The sequence below is a fragment of the Borostomias antarcticus genome (genome assembly GCF_949987555.1).
Source record: "Borostomias antarcticus genome assembly, chromosome: 2".
NCBI lineage: Eukaryota > Metazoa > Chordata > Actinopteri > Stomiiformes > Stomiidae > Borostomias > Borostomias antarcticus.
In genome coordinates, this window is record NC_140235.1 from 24,499,470 (window position 1) to 24,510,571 (window position 11,102).

The 11,102-nt window shown below is 45.6% G+C and overlaps 1 protein-coding gene across 1 annotated transcript; it reads left to right on the plus strand.

The window, feature by feature from the left end:
* LOC311321919 (V-type proton ATPase 116 kDa subunit a 1) lies at window positions 1-9,384 on the plus strand (the record flags this gene model as incomplete). Its single annotated transcript, XM_084453933.1, has 20 exons — window positions 1-117; window positions 733-811; window positions 939-1,036; window positions 1,441-1,569; window positions 2,065-2,171; window positions 2,602-2,725; window positions 2,945-3,021; window positions 3,209-3,242; window positions 3,642-3,854; window positions 4,013-4,163; window positions 5,257-5,390; window positions 5,801-5,961; window positions 6,147-6,240; window positions 6,440-6,558; window positions 7,001-7,208; window positions 7,437-7,541; window positions 8,033-8,140; window positions 8,507-8,624; window positions 8,832-9,003; window positions 9,300-9,384. The coding sequence occupies 20 exons, from the start codon at window positions 1-3 to the stop codon at window positions 9,382-9,384; spliced, it is 2,433 nt and encodes an 810-aa protein (XP_084310059.1).
* Window positions 9,385-11,102: the final 1,718 nt, after the last annotated feature.

Consider the following 11,102-nt stretch of genomic DNA (forward strand, 5'->3'; position numbering starts at 1 on the left):
ATGGACTCGTTCTTCCGGAGCGAGGAGATGTGTCTGATGCAACTGTTCTTCCACAAAGAGTCAGCCCACTACTGCATCAACCAGCTGGGACAGCTGGGGCTGGTCCAGTTCAAAGACGTGAGTTCCAACACCAGTATCTTTACCAACTGTCAATAATGATCTTATTAGCTATAAATATTGGGAGACTTTCACTTTTAAGCATCCTATATATTAGCCAGTTGAGAGTGTTAAATGTATAACTTCTTCAAATTAATGAGTTTAAAACGCTTGATATTGTATTTTGTTCTATTTTGTTGAGAATTGTGAGTCTTTTGTAACGTGGATATTTGCAGAGGCTCTTAATAGCATCTTCTAAAATCTGAACTGTTATTAGAGGATAACAAAGTAGAAGGGATGTTTGTGGGTCAGAGATTCATTAAGCTGCTGTTCTCTCTCTCTCTCCCTCTTTCTCTACCCCCCCCACACACACACTCTCCCTGTCCCCTATTGATTATGTCCTGCTCTGTCACTCTAAGCTAGGTACTAATACGGGCATCACTCTGAACTCAGACTGTATTGATCTGGCTTAGAACGGCGATGATGCAGTCTGTGTTAATATACCAGCTGTATTTGTAGTGAGATTAATAGCCAGATGGCTTAGATAAAATAGATGACTTAGATAAATGGATAATAAAATAGATGGAGCGGCACCTGTTAGTTGGTCTCCAGTCTCAGGTCTTGCGTGTTTTGTAGCTGAACCCAGGAACGGTGGCCTTCCAGCGCAGGTTTGTGAAAGAAGTGAAGAAATGTGAGGAGATGGAGAGGGTTCTCAGTGAGTATGGCGTTCACTCACACCTTCGGAAGATCAGTCACATTAGTAAAAGTGAAGTAAACTTTACAAAGGCTTCCATGTCCATTCATACACACTGCATCTGACTTTCTACCCCCCGCTCTCCCAGGGTATCTGGAGAAGGAGATAGGGAGGTCTAAGATCCCGGTCCCTCAAGATCTGTCCAGTGAGGGGGTCCCCTGCTCCAGAGATTTGCTGGACCTGGAGGTGATGTGTTCACATCCCAAACTCAGCACTACATGTGAAGGGCTTCCTTTCCAAATTCCACTAAATTACTCTACTCTTCCCTGCTCTGGTCCACTCTACTGTACTGTACTATACACTACTCTACTCTTCCCTGCTCTGGTCCACTCTACTGTACTGTACTATACACTACTCTACTCTTCCCTGCTCTGGTCCACTCTACTGTACTGTACTATACACTACTCTACTCTTCCCTGCTCTGCTCTACTTCACTCTGTTGTAGCCTACTCTACTCTCTCCTGTGACTGATATGAATGAAACGTGTGTGTGTGTGTGTGTGCGTGTGCGTGTGTGTGTGTGTGTGTGTGTGTGTGTGTGTGTGTGTGTGTGTGTGCGTGCGTGTGCGTGTGTGCGTGTGAGTTCTGCAGTCTACCTTTGAGAAGCTGGAAAGGGAGCTGAAGGAGATCAACTCCAACAGAGATATGCTGAAGCAGAACTTCACTGAGCTGCTGGAGATGAAGCACCTCCTGCAAATGACTGATGACTTATTTGAGGAGGTAGGAGATGACCAGAAGATCGATGACTATTAGATCTGCCTTTATCCTTGTGACAAGGTCTGGTCTGTTAGTAGTCTGGCTCAACAGGTGTAGGTTTTGGGGATAAGCCTTGTCATTTGTTTATTACGGCCCAATCAGTGGCGGCGGAATATCAGATTCAATGAAGACTACGTGAAACAACCTAGCAACCACTCCACTGAAGACGATTGTGATTGGTTTAATGAAATACAGCATTATTTCCCCCTATCTTCGAATGGTAATGAGCGCAGCCAGAACTTTCTCTAGCACAGGCACAGCATAAACTTGTGGAGATAGGTCTGGCTATGCGAGACTAGTTAGTACCTGGAGCAGCCAAATGATTACAGTAACAAACAGATTGAGATCAAACAGTGATAGAGATTATACAACAAAGACAGATTTTTAAATACAGCTTTTTAAAAGGTTTTTGGACTGGTTCTGTCTCATGTTGATGATGTCACTATGTCACACCGGCAGGCGGAGTCCCAGCTGTCATTCTCAGAGCTGGTGTCCGATGACTCCGTCACTCCGATGACTGTCCGACGCACCAGCAGCACCAGCACAGGCGGACCGCTGAAACTGGGGTGGGCCTCAGCATGACCTCTGATCTCTCACCTAATAACCTTTTCTTTTGTAGCTGGTTATGAACCCCTCCTGTTCCCCCTGCCCTCTCTCTTTGTCTTGTATCACCTCCTCTCCTCTACTCTCTCCACTCATCTCCTCTCCTTCGTCTTCCTCTCTCCTCTTTCCTCTCCTTCCTCTATACTCTTTTTTTCTCTCTCTCCTCTAACCTCTCCCCTTCCCTCTCATCTCCTCCCCTCTCCTCTCCTAGGTTCCTAGTTATAGTCCTAACTCCTTCAATGTCTCCTCTCCTAGGTTCCTAGCTATAGTTCTAACCCCCTTCATGTAGCCTTTCCTAGGTTCCTAGCTATAGTCCCAACCCCTTCAATGTCTCCTAGGTTCCTAGCTATGGTCCTGACCCCCTCCATGTCTCCTCCCCTTTCTTCTTGTCAGTTTCGTTGCCGGGGTGATCAAGCAGGAGCGTTTCCCTGCCTTTGAGAAGATCCTCTGGCGCCTGTTCCACGGGAACTTCGTCCTCCGCCACGCCGAGATCAAACCCCACCAGGACAGCCTGACGGTAAGGACAGAACCCCTTTCTCTCACGTCTCCCATTAGACCACGAGGGCCTCCTTGGCTGCGAGTAATCTGTTGACTCCTAGACTGAGAGTTCCAGATTATGTTCAATGCAGCATCTCCATTCACAAAGCATGATAGTCCAAGAGCAGACATCCGTTGTTGGTTTCTGTGACTTTGCATTGGTGACATTGGTTGTCTGTGTGTTTCCATGTTGGAGCAGCTGGTGAAGAAGGACGTGTTTGTGGTCTTCGTCCAGGGAGAGCAGGTCAAAGGCAAGATCAGGAAGATCTGTGAGGGGTGAGACAGGAAAATGAACAGTCTTACAAAGCTCTTCAAGAGAGCAAAAACGGGCAAACGTGGAAAAGAAACATGGTTGTCAAGGCATTAGGGTGTCTTCAATCCACTGGGATTTCAAACACATCTGTTTGTTCCATCAAGGAGGAGGATGTCCTTATATGGGTGCGTTGTTATTGTTTCCTCCCAGGTTCCACGCCAGTTTGTACCCGTGTCCCAACTCGGTCTGCGCTCGCAGAGAGATGAGGTCACACCTCAGCACACACATTGAGGATCTGAAATTAGTAGGAGCCTATTCTAACCCCCCCTAATCAGTAATCACTAATCAATAAGGCATGAATCCAGCCATGCTGTTCAACCTTTCAGCGACAGGCATCCAAGGTATGCTGGGTATTTGGCAGAAGCAGTTGGATTTTTTAGAGACCATACTTCCTAGCTGGTTGGGGCAGTTCAAATTCAGAATTCTATATGACTGAATCAGAATCTAATTTAGAATTCTACATAACTGAATCAGAATCTAATTTAGAATTCTACATAACTGAATCAGAATCTTATTTAGAATTCTACATAACTGAATCAGAATCTAATTTAGAATTCTATGTGACTGAATTTGAACCCTCTAGGTTCTGAGTCGTACTGAGGAGGTCAGGGGTTCTGTGCTGACGGCGGCAGCTGCTAACCTGAGAGAGTGGACCGTCAAGGTCAAGAAGATGAAGGCCATCTACTACACCCTCAACCTGTGTGACATCGACATCACCCAGAAGTTGATCGTGGCGGAGATCTGGTGTCCCGTGGCTGACCTCAACGCTGTCAACAACGCACTCATCAGGGGATCAGTTAGTAGAAGGGCCGAATCTTTCTCAGATCAAGAACTTAGTTGTTAACTAGATCCCTTAAAGCACACGGGTTAATAACGTATACATGTTTTGTATGTAAATGCCTGCATGCATGTCTGTGTGTGTGGGGATACGTGTGTGTGCACCTCTGACATCAGGAGCAGAGTGGGTCCAGTCTGTGCCCGGTCCTGAACAGGATCCAGACCCAGCAGATTCCTCCCACCTTCAACAGAACCAACTGCTTCACCTCTGGGTTCCAGAACATCATCGACACCTACGGGATCGGCAACTACCAAGAGATCAACCCAGGTCAGAGGTCAGGTCAAACTGTCATAGTGGAAACCTAGGTCACAAACACTGTCAACATGGCTGTACACTGACATCACATACACTAGCAATTATATATATTTGAATACAAACTGTATTTGAATAAATTGTTCAACATTGAACTATATTTGAATAAAAACTGTATTGGCTAAATTATTGTACTTGAGCCTATGAGAGACAACCACTTACTGGTATATCAAACATTATTCAAGCACTATTTGAATACATGTCTGTATGTTAAAATACATATATTTGATATATTCATATTTGAATTAATATTCCAGTTCATCTTCTGGAAGATCACACATACACACACTACAATATCGACATGGTTGTGTAACAAGTGGGTGAGGTGGAGATCAAACCACCAACCTTCCACATGGGAACCTTGTGCAACACTAGTTGAATACTGGTGCTTACTAAAACAACAGACTCTGTACCTTGTGACTCTTTGTCTCAGGCAAGCAAGTAGAAAGCATAAAGTACTTGAGGTAAAAAGAGAAATTATACAATGGTTCTGGTTATTGATTCTGATTGTCTGGAAGCCATGTTAAAATACTTTGTAACACACACCTGGGACCGCATATCATTCCATTTTCAGTATTAATGCGCCACCCATTTGATCCAATGCATTGTAGGCCTATCATTGTGTTTTTCAAAACAACTGAACATTCCATCCAATGCATCTGTTGCTTGGCAACCCTTTTGTTAGGGGAACAATTTTGCTCGGCGGAATTGAGGGAATGATGCTTCGTTTTGAATAAATGTTAATATTTTATTTTGCTTGATTAACCGTGGGGGTTTTAGGCACTCCGCTTCGCATCGTGCCTAACAACGCCCTCTAGCTGTTATAAAATCACTATAACACACGGCCTCTCGTGGTTTATTGCTTAAGTAAGCATTTGGGGGTTTGAAATGGTCAATAGACTGACCAGAGGTGTAGTGCTGATGTTTCCACCCAGTTCCATAGTTAAACATGCATGTTGTGTGTTGTGTATTCTGTGTTGATGGTGTGTGTGTGTGTGTGTGTGTGTGTGTGTGTGTGTGTGTGCGCGCGCGCGTGCGTGTCCTGCAGCTCCGTACACCATGGTAACGTTCCCCTTCCTGTTTGCGGTGATGTTTGGGGACTGTGGACACGGGGTGGTCCTGACTCTGCTAGCCCTCTGGCTCATCCTGCAGGAGCAGAGCTTCAGGAAAGTCCACAACGAGGTACAAAACAGGGGTACCCATCTAGAACACAGAGAACCTTTAGGAGAACTGTTCTTACATAACTATCAGGGGAACTGTTCTAGAATACAGATAACTCTACAACCAGGGGAATCATCTAGAATACAGTCTACTGGCAGAGGAACCAGGGAACTGATATAGAACACAAAAGAGGAACAGAGGAACTTTTCCGGGGAATGATCAGGGTGTTCTAGAACACAAAACACTGTCAGGGAAGTGTTCTAGATGAGAACCATTAGCAGAACTATTCTGGAACACAGAGAACCATTGTAGCATTGGGGACAATTCTAGAGCTTAGCATACGACCAGAAGAACTCATTGGTTCAGCGCCCGTACAGTGAACTCTTGCTTTAGAGATTTCTAGTCCTAACCCGGCCCCGCCCCCCCGCCAGTTAGTGAGCGTGCTGTTGGAGGGTCGCTACATCGTCTTCCTGATGGGCCTCTTCTCCATCTACACCGGTCTGATCTACAACGACTGCTTCTCCAAGTCCTTCAACGTCTTCGGGTCCTCCTGGAGCGTCAGGCCCATGTTCGGGCCGGCCGGACCCTGGACGTGAGTCTCCCCTTTGGGCCAGGAGGAGGAGGGGGATCAGACTCAGCCTGTTGTGCTGCATGCGAAAATGAGGCCTCTAGTAATCTAGAGAATGTCTTCTGTGAGCAATGAATTGACCCTAATACTGTGTGTGTGCGTACGCATGCCTGTGTGTGTGCGTGCACGTGTGTGTGTGTTGTTCTCAGTAACGAGACGCTGCGTGACTCAGTCCACCTCCAGTTGGATCCAGTGGTACCAGGAGTGTTCTCTGGCCACCCCTACCCCTTCGGTATAGACCCGGTCAGCATTCAAGCAGTTCTATGTATGTTAGGAATTCAAATAAATATACCTACACAGGTAGAGTACATGTCAAGCAGTTCTACAGTATGTACACATGTTATAAACTCAAATACCTACACAGGTAGAGTACATGACGGTTGGTCATTTTCTAACCCCTGCTGTCTGTATATAATGACACCCTTGCGTGTGAATGTTCTAGATCTGGAACATCGCCTTCAACAAGCTTCCCTTCCTCAACTCCTACAAGATGAAAATGTCCGTCATCATTGGGGTGGTCCACATGCTGTTTGGGGTTACGCTCAGCCTGGCCAACTACATGTGAGTATGGGCCATACTGCAATAGAAAAGCATTACAATCCCAAACTACAGTGATGGCACACATTTTGAGTCATACCCAGTGGGACTCAAACCTATAACCTTGGAATTCTCTGGAATAGGATCAGCCCAAACCAACTGAGCCACACGGGACTCGACCTCATATTCAACATGTCCCAACAGAAACAGAAAATCATATTAAGGATGTGTATAATGTGATGGTGCTCTCCAAAATAGTTGTAATTTGCTTGACTAATGAGGGGAACTGAACACTGAGAAATATGTCATTTGAATGTAGAAAACAGGGTTCAGGAGGATGGCCTACTTGCTTCCCTTCCCTGAAATGTTACCGCTGACGTGTTTTGGAGAATGTGGAGGAGGAGAAGGAGGACGCGGGCATGATAAGGAGGACGACATGCTGCCCTATGTGCTGTTCTCGCCACAGATTCTTCCGGAAGCATCGGGACATCCTGCTGCAGTTCGTCCCCGAGCTGCTCTTCATGCTCAGTCTGTTTGGCTACCTCATCTTCCTCATCCTCTACAAGTGGTGCGTCCCCATGCCCTCTGACTCTGCCCCCAGCCTCCTGCTCCTATTCGTTAACATGATGCTGTTTGACTACAGTTCCCAAGATTCACTGCTCTTCAAGGCCCAGGTATATGTTTTTTTCCACAATTAGGTTTTTCACCCAACATGTTTTCTGTAAAGAGACATTAATTTGTGTGTGTGTGTGTGTGTGTGTGTGTGTGTGTGTGTGTGTGTGTGTGTGTGTGTGTGTGTGTGTGTGTGTGTGTGTGTGTGTGTGTGTGAGTGTGTGTGTGTGTGCGTGCGTGCGTGCGTGCGTGTGTTCGTGCGTGCGTGCGTACCTGTTATGCTCCTGCAGAAGCCAGTTCAGATCTTCCTGGTGGTTCTGGCTTTGTTGATGGTTCTCTGGCTGCTGCTGGTCAAACCTCTGCTGCTGTACCGGGAACACCGGCTGACCCAGAGGGTGGGTCTACCCTAACCCTAACCCTCTTAACCCCAATCCTAACCTCTGATACGGTACCGGGAACACCGTCTGACTCAGAGGGTGGTGGGTCTTCACCGTGGCAGCAACATTTCACTGTATATTTAACACTGCACTTTTACATGTGACAAATAAACCTGAATCTGAATCTACAAACCCTATCCCCTACCGTTCTACAAACCCTAACCCCTATCGTTCTACAAACCCTAACCCCTACCGTTCTACTAATCCTAACCCCTACCGTTCTACTAACCCTAAACCCTACCGTTCTACTAACCCTAACCCCTACCGTTCTACTAACCCGAATCCCTTTTGAGGCAGACAGCAATAGTGAGCAAACCTTTGGAAGGATGAAAACATACTGGATTGTTTTGTCCTCCAATACCCGACAAATCGGACCAGATCTTCAGCAGTAACAGTGGCATCCTCATCAGCGAGTCTGACGAGGTGGATATTGGTATCCCTCCTTACAGGACCTGCTGTCTAACAAGTTGCCCATGCAGCCCTGTGGGAGCTCAGTCTCAGGGAGCTCTGGGTCAAGAGCAGCCTTCACCTCCAGCCCCCACCACAAGGATCCCATGGTATACACCTCCTCACATCTCCTGTCTAGCTACTGCTGACACTTCCTCAGTAGTACTGCTGTACGGTAGCTCTCAAACCAGAGAATGAATAAAGTTCCAAACCTAACAATGTTTTTAAACCACAGGTATTACAACGTAGTTATGCACATAGTAATATGAGTGTCAACTTCAGTTGTGTCAACTTCAGTTGTGTCAACTTCAGTTAGGGTGACACCAATTCACAGAATAGTTTTGAGTAGTGAGATCATATTGTACCGCCGCTCCAGTTTCAAGTTGTGGCGGTTTGAAATCGAAGGAACCCTGAGTAAAACACCAGTGTTGACTAAATATTGAACAAATATATATTTTTTCACACACCTCTGTCAGGTGAGTATGGGGGACGCGTTGGTGCACCAGGCCATCCACACCGTAGAGTACTGCCTGGGCTGCATCTCCAACACGGCCTCCTACCTCCGACTCTGGGCCCTCAGTCTGGCACACGCTGGTGAGACCTTCATCCATCCATCAGACCTGCAAACTTGTCACCTTTTGGCTACAGTCACCTTTTTTATGTTAAGCATGGTTTGTATGTCGTCACCTTTTTCACTACTCCAGAGTTTGCAGGTCTGATCCATCCGTTTCACATAAAGATACACGCGATGTGAGAGGTGGGATATGCTCTGTGCTGTGTGTCCCTGCGGCCTCCCCGTAGAGCTGTCGGAGGTTCTCTGGAAGATGGTCCTGCGGGTGGCTCTGAAGACGACCCCGGGGGTGGGCTCCGTCCTGCTGGCGGCCATCTTTGCTGCCTTTTCTGTTCTCACCGTCGCCATCCTGCTGGTTATGGAGGGGCTGTCCGCCTTCCTGCACGCACTCAGACTGCACTGGTACTGTACATAACCTTGATACTTAATCTAACCGAACCACACTTTAGTCCAACCTTTAAATTATAAACTTAACATAACCTAACCTAAACTTAAACTAGACCAATCATGAACAAACTCTTACATAACCTAACCAAACCTTAACTAACCCAGACCTCTTCCTATGCTACCTTAATCCTGCCCTGGTACAGCCTAAAGGGAATTTGACCCAACTGTAACCTTTAGTAAGTAGCTAATAATGATACACTGCATCCCGAAAGGAATGTTTCAAATGGTCATTAAAGTTCCTGTGTCGACAGGGTTGAGTTCCAAAACAAGTTCTACAAAGGATCGGGTTACAAGTTCACACCCCTCTCCTTCAACAGCCTGCTCAACACACAGTAACTGGCTACCGGCACACAGGCACACACACACACATACACACGCAGGCGCACACACACACACACACATACATACACTAGCAGGTGCACACACACACACACAGGTGCACACACACACATACACACACACATACTGTACACACACAGGCGAACATGCACACACATATACACACACACATATACACACACAGGCGCGCGCACGCACGCACGCACACACACACACGCACACACACACACACACACACACACACACACAAAACCCTGTTTAGTCCACTCTCTCTGTATCTGTCTGCCCTCAGTGTGATCCATTGTTCCCAGCAGGAGAAACAGTATACAGGTCATTTAAAATGTGAAGTGATTTTATTGCTGTATGTCTCAACTCATGACACTACCTAGATTATACTGTAACTCCCAAACTGTTCTCCATCTTCTCAATGAAATTATAAATCCATATACCATGATACAAATATAAATAAATAAATAAAAGTGTGTTATCCGATTGCACTGTTGAAACTTATGTCAATGTAGATTAATGTGGTATGTTATACGTACATCTGTAATTGGCAATAGTCTGGGGCCTGTCTCTTTCACAGTTGTTTCGCCGGTCTTGAGGGGAAGCGCCTAGGATGATGCATCGCATAATCTTCCGGTCCAGACCGGAAGAAGAACAGTTGTTGTATCTATAATTTCAGAGGCTAAGACGCTGCAGTGGCTTCAAATGTGTGATATTATGTATCCGGCACACTTCTTCCATGACTTCTTGAAATATGTCTTCAGGTATGTCCATGTTTTCTTCCATCGATGTAAATAAAGCAAGTGGAAGTAGGAGGCGGTCTCTACAGGCTCGAGCTGGAAGAAGGGGCGGGCTTAAGGCAGTGAAGTAAATGGACAGGAGGCTCTCCTCCCCGAGGAGAGACTGGTGACAGGAGGCTATTCATGGGTTTCAAATGTAGTCCTAGACCAACTATATTGGGGACCAACACAGGTGTTTCAATTTATCTGATTGGCTCTACTGCGTAGAATCCTATGCAATAGAACTAATTAATTCATTTGAAACACCTGTGTTGGTCCCCAACATGGCAGGTCTAGGACTGCATTTGAAACCCATTAATAAATTGGCAATGGATTGATGATGAATACATGCAGGTTGCAAGTGTGACCATAAGATGGCAGCACTCAACCATTAACAAAATACAACAGGAGGTTGACACCTTTTTAAATTTAGAATGATGAAACTAGCATGTAAATACGAAATTGTGACTGTGAATTCGATACACCCATGAATTCTTTCTGTACCTAAGATTGCTGTATGAGTAATAAAATAAAGAAACTGGTTATCTAATAATGAATTGTGAATTTAGTGTTTGTGTTTGAGATATTAGCAAAGGGAGAATAGCAAAAGGAATAGCCTTAAGTCAAATAGATGGAACATTTTTGTAGTTCTATGCTCCCATGAAAAGATTATTGTATTTTCTCTTCATAAATATCTCAGAATGGGATGCTCAAAGAGTTCCTGTTCTTTGAGCACCAGCTGAGAATAAACATTTCTCATCTAAAGCCATTCATCATTTTCTGATACTTCAAAATTGAAGCATTTACTTCACTGATGATGCCTAACTTGAGCAGAGTAGGGAAGGTACCCACTGAGCAAAGACACGTCTAGAAGATGTCTTTTAGACGTCTTTTTTGTCTTTTTCGGACGTCCAAAGACATCCAATTAGG